At 40.6% G+C, this 13,903-nt stretch overlaps 1 protein-coding gene across 1 annotated transcript; it reads left to right on the top strand.

Annotated features, from left to right (window-relative positions):
* The first annotated feature begins 19 nt into the window (after positions 1 to 19).
* rnf26 (ring finger protein 26) lies at positions 20 to 7,230 on the top strand. The gene is made up of 3 exons (XM_088346403.1): positions 20 to 118; positions 347 to 1,430; positions 5,191 to 7,230. Exons 2-3 carry the CDS (start codon positions 442 to 444, stop codon positions 5,471 to 5,473), a joined length of 1,272 nt encoding a protein of 423 aa, XP_088202529.1. The 5' UTR covers positions 20 to 118; positions 347 to 441; the 3' UTR covers positions 5,474 to 7,230.
* Positions 7,231 to 13,903: the final 6,673 nt, after the last annotated feature.

Here is a 13,903-nt window from a genome sequence, read left to right as displayed (position 1 = left end):
AAATAATAAAAATGCGAATTTGGCGCAAGCGCAGAGAGGCACCCGGAAATAGTGAGTGGACGTGACCAAAACAAACATGTCAGCTTCCTCAGTGGTGGAAAGCGTGCAGATGATACAAGTGAGTTTTTATTCTTATACTGTCTCGCTCTTCCGTTGTCATATAATCCTGTTGGATGAATGCACGAACTGGTCTTGTTTGGGTTCTCAAATACCACTGAAACAAACGTAGTAAACGCGGCGGAAGTCTTCGCTTCGCATTTGAAAGTAAACATCCGGTTGTGTGTTTGCCTCCGTACTTCGTCGCGTCTGTAAAATGTAATTAAAATTATTGTTTCATTTTTTATAGGTTGCTGCAACAAAAGAAGAAAGCAAAGGTCTGAATTGGATATAAGCGAGCATGCTAACTAACGTAAACATCTATGACGCTCAGAGCAAAGTGCCATGGGACCAGTAAACATCATTATCTCCACTTTTGGAAAATGCCTCGATGCAATCTGTTTAATCCTGGATGTCAATTTCCTCATCGTCCACTCCTTAATCCAGACAACCCTTGCTGTGTACCACTTCATCATCAACCTGCCCGCGTTGATAGTCTACTCCGTGCTGGAGTTGGGCAACTTGCTGCATCTGGGGTTGCTCTCCACAGCAGCGGCCCCGTCCCACATCGCCCATGGCGCGGTGGGCTTACTGGGCCGCCTCATGTTGTCCCTAGAGGGTTTTCTGGAGAGCTTGAAGATGGTGGGCTACTTCACGACTCACGTTCTGCTCCGAGGGAAGGAGCAGCTTTGTCGCTGGCTGTTCTCGCTTTTGGAAGTGTGCAGCATTGTAATTAGCCTCCTGGTTTACCTGGTCAACACAGTGGTGAACTACATCTTAATGGTTACCCTCCAACTGCACTCGGCCGTGGTTGGCGTTTGGCAAACGGTATCTAGTCCGCTGCAGATGGCGTTAGAACTCACGTTGACGTTCGTCACCTTCCTCTACAGCAGCTTGGTTTGCACGTCAGCTTTTCTATGGTCTCCCTGCAAGGTAGTTTTGGATTTTGTGGTGTCGCTGCTGCACATGTTCATCAGTGTCTTCATACTCAACACGTACGGCCTGGCGCTCACAGTGGGCATCGCCCTGACCACTACTGCCTATTTTAACCCGCAAGTCACCCGGGAGGTATCCCATCGACTTGCGGAGTCATTCCCAGCAGGGCGGAGACTCGCCAGGGAGTTTCGATCAGTTCTTCGTTTGACACACACAGTTATGAGACACTTGCGCAGGATTTGGTTTCACATCTACCTGCTGGAGGGAAGAATCTGGCGGCAGCTGTCCTACCACAGAAGCCAGCTGCGCTTGGCACTGAGGGCGCAACGAGAAAACCGAGCGGACAGACACGGCGATGGAGAAGAGGTTAGGCGGGACCCGCCGGATGGCAGGCAGAGGTAAGATTGGGCCTTAAGAATTGAACCTAGGACCACAGGTATCGAAGCACAGCCCAAACCCTACCAATGAACTTGATTTGCAGGACGGAGCCTGAAGCAAACCTGAAATTTCATATTTTATTTTTGTGACCTCGGGAGTAAGAGAGGTCATTTATGATTACACATTAAATTGTTTTTTTGTGACATTAAGCACATGTCAAGTCAAATTTATTTGTATAGCCCTTAATCACAAAATGTCTCAAAGGACTGCAAAGGTTACAATTACACCATCCCCTGATCCTAAACCAACCCACCGGCAAGGAAAAACCTGAGGAAAATAAGAAACCTTGAGTAGGGGCCTCTCAAGTGATAATCCCCCTTCCAGGATGACCAGGGTGCAATAGATTTGGCATTGGATAACAATACACAAAACATAATGAACATCAATAAGAAAAACATGGGTAACATGTAAAAACTAGTCCAGAAAGTGCATGACGGCAACGACCCCTCGAACTTGTAAAATTGTCCAAAAAGTCCATGACAGCAACGAGGCAGCTACCCATCTCTGCCGGCTGGTCGATGAAGACGTTGACATGCTTTAGGTCCAGACTCTGTTCTGCTGACTCATTTTGATTTGTACGTCTTCCTCATACAACCACCAGCCAGGCACCTGGAAAGGACATAAAAAGAGAAGAATGAGGTGGGCATTAATTTTAAGCTACTAAGTAGAAGTGGGTCTTGAAAAAAAAACTTCCACTGAGATTGCTGATCTTCTCTCCGAAGGCAGAGTATTCCACACCACCGGGTCGAGCCTCACGATTTCTTTTTGGCTCTCTGTGTCACAAGTAGAAATTTCCCATTGGGGCTCCATGCAGGAACATTGGGGGAAAATCAAATCAGAGAGATAAGAGAAGAAAGTCCATGCAAAAATTTGTATGTTAGTAAGAGAATATCTTGGGTCACATCTTGAGGGCACTGAGAGCCAGTGCAAGTTAGCTAATATAGGAGTGATATGGTCAGACTTCTTATCATAGTCAATGGTCTCGCTGCCGCATTTCGCACCAGCTGCAAACTTGATGCTAGACATCCGCAGACAAAGAGCAATACATTACAGTAATCAAGCCGAAGTAATAAACGCATGAATTACAATCTTAGTATCCGATTGTGACAGCATTGGGCAAATTTGAGCGATATTACGGAGGTGGAAGAAATCTATTCCAGTAATATTTTTCACACGTTACTGAAACAACAGATTAGGATGAAGTTTAACACCTAGATTTTTGATAGTCACTTTGGGTGATATTGCATTTGTCGAGGTTCAGGGTAGTGTTTTGAGAACGAATCACGGCAATTAGCTAGACCTACAATCAACATCTTGTCTTTTTCCGGATTAAGGCGCAAAACATTAAGTGACATTCATCTTGGTATCTCTGTAAGGCAGGCCTCCAAATTTCTACAACTGTCTCCAGTGGCAGATACAGTTGAGTGTCATCTGCATAGCAACGGAAACTAATATACTTACGGATAATATCACCAAAAGGAAGCATATAAATACTAAAAAGAAGGAGGCCAACTACAGAGCCCTGCGGAAGGTGACATAAAAATGTTCAGAAGTCAGATTGCTATAGTTAACACATTGCGTCCTGTAAGACAGGTAGGACCTAAACTATGGACAGTCCGGTTCCAAAGATAGCAATCAATTTTTCTAGACAAACAAGTAATCCCAGAATGTAAACAGTTGGCCATATTGGACGCAGTTTGATGTTGTCACGGGTCTACGCTTATTTTGTTGAATGATCAAATAAAAGTTTAGGGTGTAAGTCGTCATTACTCTGTGATTGAACACATTTTTCTAAGTACTGTTACAGTGGGATTTGAGGCCAGAGAGAAACACTTTCACTGAGTCAATGTGACTTCCGACGCGCGCCATAAAGCTTTGCAGAAAATATTATGCTTTTAACTGAAATTAATTCTAGAGAGAACCTTGAGTCATCGTTATACAGTTAGTAGAGGGCAGATCAAGGCCCTGTCTTGGTGCGATGCAATCTCCGGGTATGGTATGCTCGTGCTAAAACGCCTGTCTAATTATTGTAATCTGTTCGCCGGCCGAAGCAAGTCTAGAGAGCATTAATTCAACCCTCACACCTCTTATATCCGTTTGTCTCTAGCTCCTAAAGGTGTTCTTTATCAATCAGTGAACTTTTGTTGTTGTAACGTAGCCTGGAACATATGTCTAACAACTGCCATTACCCAATTAAAGTTTTTTTGCCATATTTCTATAATCTTCCAAAATGGCCACCGCCGCTACTAATGTTGCCCAGATGTAGATGACATGATAGGAACTATAAATTAACCTGATTTGCAGGACCAGGCTGATGCAAACTCGAAATTTTATATTTTATTTGTTGGCACTTTGGAGTAGGAGAGGGAAATTTATGATAACAAATTAGAGTGTCTTTTGTATTGAAATTTGAATAAAAAAATACTCTATAGATATTTACATATTTTATATTTCTATGTTGGTAGGGGTTACATCAAGGGTCAGGAACCTTTGTGTCCCAAAGAGCCATAAAAGCAAAAATATTAAACAAAAAATGTAATTGAATATTATGATCGTGCCATATGTACTAATGAAAAGGGCCACATATAGCTTGTGAGCCACAGGTTCCTGACCCCTGGGTTACATTAACCATCAATTTTACATCATTGAAGGATTCTTTTTAAGTGTTGATGGGAAAATTTTAAGGCCGTCCCTCATTTTGATGGGTTTAAAATTAGGCCATAAACCACAACAGAAGTACATACTAGACAGGCAGGAAGGAGTACTTTAAATTGCCTCTGCAAAAGTTTAGTACAGTACGTGTTGTGGTAAGGCGACTTTTTTTTTTTTTTTTTTTTTTTTTGCAGACCACGGTCTCTCGTGGCCAAAACTACTCACGGCCTTTCAGTGCTTTAGGGCGGGCTTTTTTCTTGCTGAGCTAGTAGCGTGGGCCATACTGTGCAAAAAAACACTGCGATTGAATCAGTATCTTGTCACAACTCACTGTAAATAAGGGGTCCCCAACATTTCCTGTGAAGGTCATATAACCTTTCCTTTCTCTGATGAGGGCCCGGGGTCAGTTTGTAACAGAAAAAGTGAGCAAATTGAGGGAGTGCCTGAACGTAAAGATGCCACAATCCGATAACTGTTCTGGATTCTTCACAAATCAAAAGTCAGAAAATAAATAATAACACTATTTATGAAGGGCAGCATGGCGGTGCAGTGGTTAGCGCTTGTGCGGCACAGCTCATGTCATGGGAACCTGTCGTGGGTTCAAATCCAGCTCCGGACTTCCTGTGCGGAGTTTGTATGTTCTCCCCGTGCTTGCGTGGGTTTCCTCCGGGCACTCCGGTTTCCTCCCACATTCCAAAAACATGCATTTCAGGTGAATTGGCCGGTCTAAATTGTCCCTAGGTGTGAATGAGCGGATGAGTTGTCTGTCCCTGTGTGCCCTACAATTGGCAACCAGTTCAGAAAAAAAGACGTGAATATTTTGGGTGCGCTGTGGGGGTGGGGGGCGTTTAGAGGCATCCTGGAGGCCTGTGTCACAAGTAAGTAGTCACAAGATACTGATTTAATCACGGTGTTTAATACACATCATGGCCCAGACTACTAGCTCTTTTAAAAAAAAGTGAGCGAGAGAGAAGCATGGCAAAAGTCGAATGCAATGATTGACATTTTAGGCCAGAAACAAATGTGCCGGAATTGGGCTTGGGCTTAAGATCTTATCTCTGATGGCAGGGCGAGCAACCCCGCATCGGAAAGACCCGCCCCGAGCACGGCGAGCTCCCAGAAGGCCGAGCGTCCGCCGGCAGATAAGCTTCTGACGCTCCTGAACGAACAAGAGCAGCGCAAAATGTGCGTCATCTGCCAGGACTGCGCCAAGACGGTCGTGTTGCTGCCGTGCCGCCACTTGTGCCTGTGCCGAGGATGCACGGACATTTTGTTGCATCAGCCTTTCTACGAGCACAACTGCCCGCTGTGTCGACGCATCATCTTCGACACCATCGAGGTTTACCTCTAACAAGGCACAATCGCATTTTTACGACCACTCAAACTATTTTTTGTGTTTTCCTTTAAAGTTCACTGTGAACCAGAAACGGATGTATAAAAATGTCCTTCTTGAGTATTTTTTCCACATTTTGTTGTACGAACAGCATGTTGAAAAGGGGTTGACACGTGTAACTCACTAATTCCGAGATTTCCCATGCCTTCGAATAGTATTCAAATTTTCACTTTATGCTGAAAACAATCTTACCCCTTTTCGCAGACGATTTTGCTCATTTGTTCATAGTCAATATGTTAATTTAACACTACGTCAGTGAACATATGGTCCTTATCTGCAGTTTTCATTTAAGCGTGTCACAAGAAACAACTTTGCTTATTTAAATACTACTACTATTATTATTTTATAATAAAAATATATACAGTCAAATGACTTGTGTTAATTTAACACTTTGGAGAAAAAGACCGAATGTTCACTATGGTAGTGTTTCAAGTTTACTCTTTGAGTATTAAATGACCCCAATTACTAAGTACACTTAAAATACCCAGTGTTAAAGAGTAAACCTTGAACACTACCCCAATGAGTGTTAAATTAAGCTTGTTATAAGAAATATTTTGCTCATTTAAATCCCTTTTCCATTATTTTACTTTAAATGAAAATATTTCAAAAATATATGGTACAGTGAAATTACCAGTGTTAATATAACAACCTGTTGATAAGGGCTGTGGTAGTGGTTACTTCAAGTGTTAAATTAACACGTATTAAACTTAAAATAACCATTGTTAAATTAACACCCAAAAGAGTTTCAATTTGAAAAAGGAAATCAACAAAATTAGCACATCAGACAATTCTGTTTAATTTTCAATATTATTCTACTACAAAAAAACACACAAATAAACATTACACAATAAATGTGATTTTTAAGTACAGTCAAAATCAAGATGCAGATAAATGAGTAAAACAATGCTTAAAATAAGTACAAGTACTACTTTTTTATTTAATATATAACAAAATATAGTTGGTGTCTTTATTTTGACATAATAATCGTTAGTTTTCTTAATTTACGATCAATTTAAACTAACAAAATATCATTTCATAATAACAATCTCCTGGCAGTAAGGGATTTTTTTGAGTGCAAAGTGAGTTGCAGTGGTTTTTGTGACCCCAAAATGGACCGAAACTTCAGAAACTGGTTGGATAGTGTCCATCTCGTGATCGATCTCAACCGTTACAGGGAGGCTCAAAGAGAAAAACATGAATAAAGCCAAGATGACTGCGCGTGATTCATTTTTAAAAAATGTATTAACTACATATGTGGAATACTAACAAAAGAAAAGGTATGGATCCTTTTTAGGGTAGTGTTATGACAATGATATTTTGTCTTAAATATCATTGTGTCTGCCTTATTTTAACAATGCAATGCTGAGCCCGTTATCATAATTTTTTTCTGTTAAAAACATGTCAATTTTTTTTACAATGTGTCATATTTTTCTTATTTAAAGAGTATTCATTGATTTTTCTATCTTTTCTTTTTTGTTCACCTTGAAATTCAGAATTTGGAAACGTGCATAATGAGTTTACGATGCTTAGAGATTGTGTGTTGTCGTTTGTGAGATGTGGAAAGTGTTTGTTCCCTTTTCCATCGTTGACATTAATCTCGTGTCTTGCGAGTGACACTCAAGAAAAACGTTTGCCTCAGGTGTAAAATGGCCACAATGTGTCTAGGAGTTGGGAACTGAGATACAGACTTTTCGTATTAAAACGTCTAAGAAATGTGTTGGCATTTTATGTTTCTTGCAAGTTTTTTGTATTTTGGTGGAATTTTGGGGCCTGCCAGGAAGACTGGGAGGGAAGCCTTCGGATCAGAAATCCCACCCTGTTCTAAAACCCTCCCTTGAGCCCTTTTTTAAATTACTAGTAAACCATCACAGTTAGAAAAAGAAAATCACGCCTCAGGGGTGTGGAAATAAAAAAACAGCAACATGATTGGCCGGTGGCAGCAATGATCAAACAACTTAGTGCAATAATGGTCAAAATAAAGAACTGGCATCCTAGGAAATATCTTGCTTGTGTCCAATATAACTCATCACATTGTCTTTACTTTTTATGTCTATAGATAAAAACAGAGGTATAAAACTATTTTTTTCTACTTAGGCTAATGTGATTGGTTCCAGGTAGAAAAGGTACATTTTCAAAATTTAGGCTGGGAAGATAAGCAGTTCCTTTAAAGATTTTTTTACAGAATATTCTGGGCACAAATGAGTCACAATAAGGGCTGCTGAAGTGTCCAGGCTAAAGAGGGCTTACCATGATCTTATAGTATTAGAAAGGTGACTGTCATACCAGTTATGGCAAGAACAACCTCGAGCTGATTAGATAACGCTTAAGGCCACATCTTATGGAAACCCAAAAGTGCCACAATTCAAACAGTTATTTAATCAAAACGTCCTTCAATTAATAAACCAACGTTTTCAAATAAAAAGCCTTCAGCAAAAAAAAAAAGTTATCATGGATACATTTTACACAATTGCCGTCGTTCCATTTTTTTTTAAATCACTTTTTAACAAAGTAGGTGTTTATTTTTTTTTTTAAAAACGTCCTTTTGCCCAATGCACTTAGGTATCTCCGAATGCTATTTTGGCAAATGCTATTTGGCGAAGTGTGGTTTGACCCATGACCAATGTTCCCTCTAATTTTCCACGGGTCTGAGCGTTCACACAAAGTCGGTGAGCAACGCTTGAAACAACAGTGAGCAACCATAATCCCAAGTGTGGCAAGATAATTAATTATCAAACATGTCCAAAACTTGACATCAAGTTACATTTTGCTGAGTTTCCGGCAATGCAAAATTATTTTATTCTTTTGAATGAATTGACTCATGTACTATTGCAAAGCTTGTACGGCCTACATACGTCGTTTGTTCTTACAATTCTTTCACAAGATATCCATTTCTTGTCATTTCCTGATATATTTTGTCCCATAATATTAACATTATTTGGGGCTTAATTAGTCGGTTGTAAGATACAGAACTGTACTTAATCACATGTTTTAGTGGAAGTACAATGTTGGCAACAAGATTCACTTGATATAATTGGAAATTATTTGAATGCAACACAAACTTTTTATTCTTTTTTCTGTGTTTTTTTATACTTTTTTTTTAATTCCTTTCAAAAAAATCTCATTGTGTTTATTTTTTCTGAGCTGTTACTTTTTTCTTTTTGTTCTCTATTTACCCTTTTTCCTTTTTTCCTTTTCTTTTTTCTGTTTTCTAAATGTTTCCTTCTTTTTTTCTCTTCCTTTTGTTTCTTTTTTTCTCAGCTTTTCACTACTTTTTTATTTTGGTATTTTTTTCTTTTTTGGTCTATTCTCCCCTTCCTTTAAATCATTTTGTGCATAATTTTACTTAATATTTGGTCATGTTGGATTTAAAGAAGCAAAAACAACCTGAAGAGCCGAGCCGAAGAAGCCGGTTTTGACATACTCTACTAACTTTACTCAACTTCGTTCGACTTCAAAATACCGCATTTAGGAACATAACGTCAGGGGAACCCGTGTATTTTTACCTTCATGCACTGTAACTTTGACGTAAGTCGCTTCTTAATAAGTAATTTTGAGCCCTCATTTTTGTGCGCTGGCTAGATTTTCTTGTGCGCTGAGAATGTGCGAGCAGTGCGCAATTGCGCACACGCGCAGTTTAGAGGGAACACTGCCCATGACGGTTTTGAACTTTTGCAAGATGACTCCTGCTGTCAATCAAACCACAAGAAGCGGGATAAACGACGCGATTGGGTGATTCCTTTAACAAACTATGGTAGCAAACTCAGCAAATTTCGATTGTTAGTCTTTGCTACAAACGTTTTCATGTCCATCGTCGGAGCTCTTTTGATTAAAAAAAATAAATTCATACATTCAATGAAGCAGAGAAACAAATGCATCGTTTTGGGAAAATAAAGTTTGGGGTTTGTGTTGGAGCAGGTGTTCGGGTTTTGATTGGAGTTAAGGTTTTTGTTATAATTAAGGTTAGCGTTTTGGTTGAAGCGATGGTTAAGGTTAGAGTTGTAATTGTTGTTTTTACCCACACTGGTAGCTCAAATGGTAAAATACTCGCGATTTGCTCATAGAGCTGAGGGTTCAAACCCCAGTCAAGGCAGTTATGGCTAGGGTTTTGGTTGGAGGTAGAGTTGAGGTTTTAGTTGCTCCAACAAAAACTTTAATCCTAGAAATTGTACTGTCTTGACTGGGGATCGACCCAGAATCCTAAGAGTGCAATATGTACATTTTAGCAGTTAGGCTACCATTGCTACTTCTAATACTAAAGAAAACTTTAGCCCTAACCCTGTCTCTAACCGGAACCCTATCCCTTGATGCCACAACCCTGCATGTGGAAGATGGGCATTTTACCAGTGGAGATACCAGGTATGGCCAAAAACCCTAACCATATCTCCAACCAAAACCCTAAACCTAGCATTAAAACAAAACACTATCCCTAGTTTTACCCAAAACCGTAACACAAGCTCCAACCAAAACCTCCCTCTAACCCAGACTCCAATACTAAGACCCCGGTTCCGTATTTGTAATGAACAAAACCTTCTAGTTGAACTACTGGTCATCTAAAATGCCCTACCTTTGACCAAAACCCTCACTTACTGACAACAGGTCCAAATCTAAAACCCTACTCTTATACTTTATACTAGCTTGACCAGGGATTGAACCCACAACCCTTTGTACAGAGATCAGTTATCTTACAGTTGATCTTGATACAGTCTAACCCTAATTTACACCACGCATCAGTTGTTTCTTGTCCATAAATTAGCAGAAATTGATCACAATGGAGAGCACTCTTGCATACGGCGCCACTGTGTGGTCTACTTGGAGCATGGCAGCGCAGAGGAAAAACAGTAATAAGCACAGCCTAAAATATTATTGTCTGCTCTCTATCCAGTCTTGAGGACATTGCCACCTTGCAATACCTCAGCAGGGACATCAATTTTATAAGGGAATATCACCCCGGCCACCATGTTGCTGATCGTTGCTGCTAATGTCATTGTACTACTTTTCATTGTCCTATTCTTATGATGCACATTTTTATGTTGTTATTTATTATATTAATATTATTACTATAATATCTAGGGCCAGTATCTAAGCCAGGTATGTCTAAAGTCTGGCCCGTGATCAAATGGTTCCTGGCCCGCGGTCTCCATCATAAAATAATGTGTGGCCCGCCAGTAGTGTTGAAACATAAATTTTTACAAAAAAAAACAGTATTTCACGAAATAAGGGCAGTAGCCCTTTGGACACCTTGCCTTTGGCTTTCTTTGAGAATTTTAGCCAACCCCGTTTTTGACGTAAATGAAAAAATGAAAGCGGAAATTGGAGTATTTTTTTCACCAAACTCTGAAATAACAGTGTCTGCCTTATTTGCCACGAAACAGTGGCTGTCTTCAAATAATATAAAGAGGCACTGCCCGACGAAACATGCTGACTACAAAAAGCTAACTGTAAAGGAACGCTGTGAAAAGGTAAAGCAACTGGAAGCTGTTTTAACAGCACAGCAGCGCTCTTTCACGAGACCCTGCGAGTCAAATGAAAACGCTACAAAGGCGAGCTATGAGGTCGCGACGCTGATTGCTAAGCACTGCTGACCTTTCATGGAGGTTGAATTTATTAAAGACCGTCAAAAAATGCCAGGCCCTCACATGTTTTACCAATTCTTATCAAACTTACCAAATCTGGCCTAATTTCTGAAAGGTTTGGACACCCTTGCTCTGAGTGCTACATTTTAAATATGTTTGCCCATGTATTCTGACAGTTTTTTTTGTCTAATTTTCCTCTTTAAAGTCCCTATTACATGACAATAAAGACGATTACATTCTAATCTAATTGCCTGACGGCTTTCTGTGGCTATCGATATGTCGGGCACATACATAAAATTCATTTGGTGAGTAATATTCCAAACTATCGGGCTACTCGAGACAACCAGTTGGCTTTTGTCGACACAACGTTAAAAGTGTCTGACTGGAGAACTGTAAGCTTTGTAAAAATGTGTGGGAGTTGGTCTGGGATTGAGGCCGGTCCAGATGGGACCCCTTCCGCATCCATGTGACAACTCCTGGGAGCCCGATAGCTTACGACTGAGCCTCCCCCCTCCCCAATTCCCTTTCCCAGGTTCTATAAACGGAACCAACATCTGCGCAGATGACAGAATTTGCTCACGGACGTCAGCCCGGCACATATTTGGGGGTATTCGATGTGATGAAGATCTGGTCAGTCTGTCCCTCAAGTGTCAAAGGGGCGCTTTTCCACTAAACTTGGTCAGTGATCCACAAACAAGGGGAAAGCTTGTTTTTTCTGTCTGCAGCCTCCGCTGTGTTTACATATTGCTTGTAAAAGAGGATGCTGCTAATGGAGGAGAGGAAATATCATTTCAACTAGTGGGGAGTTTCAATATGTCCTTATTGACCTCAAAAGCGTGGGAAAAAGTTCAAAAAGGATGGAGTAAAATGGGCACCCATTAGATGATGGTGAGGTCGGTTCTAGCTTAATGAAGTGGAAAATATGTCTTATGCAGCATGCCGGGGGTCGGTAATGAAGTTTTAGAGCCCCATGCACATCTTCAAAGGACATTCCATATTATTTATTGGTAAAAAAACGTAATTATTAGAAAAAAAAAACACACAATATTAATTTGAATAATAAGCAATATTACATTAATGTGCATTTTTTAGATACTCAGTCACGGGTCAAGAAATTTGCATTTATTTAACATAACATGAGGCTCACCTATAAGGAGCTGACATTATTGTCTGTCATCTTGCTGTTACAGGTACCCAAAACCCTTGGGAAAGGAGTGAGGGAGAGATAAACAATGAGCTTTTGGTCACCTCGAGTCTCTGTAGTTTTAGCCTTTTCAAAAATGTTTCAGAATGGAAAAATACGGGTCAGGAAATAGACATGTATTTCTTTTAATAAGGGAAGGCAAGCATTTCACACATATTCATGATGTTTAAGAAAACAACAACTGTCATGAACTGGAACAGGATGAGGTCCCATATGCGTGACGTTTCTCTCACAAGCTGTATTTTACGGGAAATGGGGCAGTCATGCACGGTAACCCAAACGCCAGTGATTCGGCGATCGTTGGGCGGAAGACGTAGGACAGTAGTCTGGCGAGGAATGACAGGAATCCAGAGGCCGACGAGATCGATACCAATTGCCCGAGCAGATATCGGACAGATGGGTTTGATACCGGACAGGACGTGACAGACAGGATTGATATCAGGCACTGGAGACTGGAGTCCGATAACAAGCAGGATGAGATAGACGGAAACGATACCAGACACTGGGGATCAAAATTAAACAGGACAAACTAGACGGTAACGAAACTGGGGATCGATATTAAGCTGGACAAAATAGACGGGAACGATACCGGAAGGGAAACACAGGCAGGAAACCGGACAGAGTCAAAATCCACGACTTGCGGGTGCAGAGGTTCGTTGACGGACTGACAAAGGGTGAGTGAGAGCACAGAGCTTAAATAGAAGGGAAGCCAATCTGTCAACGAGCCGCAGCTGGCGCCACACGGGCAGGGCCAATTGGGCGCCACGGCAACCGTGACAACAACGACACAACTTACCAACATTGAGGCCTTTAAACCATGTAAGAAGTATTAACTTCAAACACGTAATTGGTCCTTGGGCAAGACACTGTCTCCCTAATGCCCCCGATAAGCAGGTAGTTGCCTGGCATGGCTGACACTGCTATCGGTGTGTGAGGGTGAGTGTGAATGGGTAAATGTGCAGCAAATTGTAAAGCGATGCCTTCAGTGACTTGAAAAGCGCTATATAAATGCAGACCATTTACATTTCTTATGGGCTTTATTTTGCGTATATTTTTTTTAATTGGATTTTCAACAACTTCATACTACTGGCTTAAATTTTTGTCAATTCACTTTGATCATACAGCAGTTGAGTGGTTAGCGCACAGCCCCACTGTGCAGAGGTTCAGGGTTCAAGTCTAGCCCCGTGTGGAGCTTTATTTGTCATCCTATGGGTACTCCAGTTTCCTCTCTTGTTCCAAAAACATGCATGACGGGTTAATTGGCCTGTGCAGATAATAGCTGGATGAATGATTTTCTCAAGTGCCGGTATATTGCTATAAATTTTATTTACGAATTACCAAGATTTTAATTATCCGAGTACTTCATTTCAACATTTCATCATGAAGGCTCATTATCTTTTTGTTCAGAATTTAGTCAAGTCAAGTCATGTCAAGTCATTTTTATTTGTATAGCCCTAAATCACGAAGAGTCTCAAAGGGCTTCACAGATTATTACACTATATTACACTATGACTATTTTTCAGCCGACGAGAAGAGTAGGTTATTCATATGCTATGGAGTAGAAGTGAGTTTTAAGTTTAGATTTAAACATTTCCACTGAGGTTGCAGATC

The sequence above is a fragment of the Urocampus carinirostris genome, chromosome 10 (genome assembly GCF_059441175.1).
Source record: "Urocampus carinirostris isolate Australia breed hairy pipefish chromosome 10, RoL_Ucar_1.0, whole genome shotgun sequence".
Lineage (NCBI taxonomy): Eukaryota > Metazoa > Chordata > Actinopteri > Syngnathiformes > Syngnathidae > Urocampus > Urocampus carinirostris.
This window is presented reverse-complemented; position numbering and strand designations above follow the sequence as displayed.

Coding starts and splice junctions, on each gene's coding strand:
- rnf26 (XM_088346403.1), top strand. CDS start 442: ATGGGACCAGTAAACATCATTATCTCCACTTTTGGAAAATGCCTCGAT. Junction 1,431..5,190: donor CCGCCGGATGGCAGGCAGAG/GTAAGATTGGGC, acceptor CTCTGATGGCAG/GGCGAGCAACCCCGCATCGG.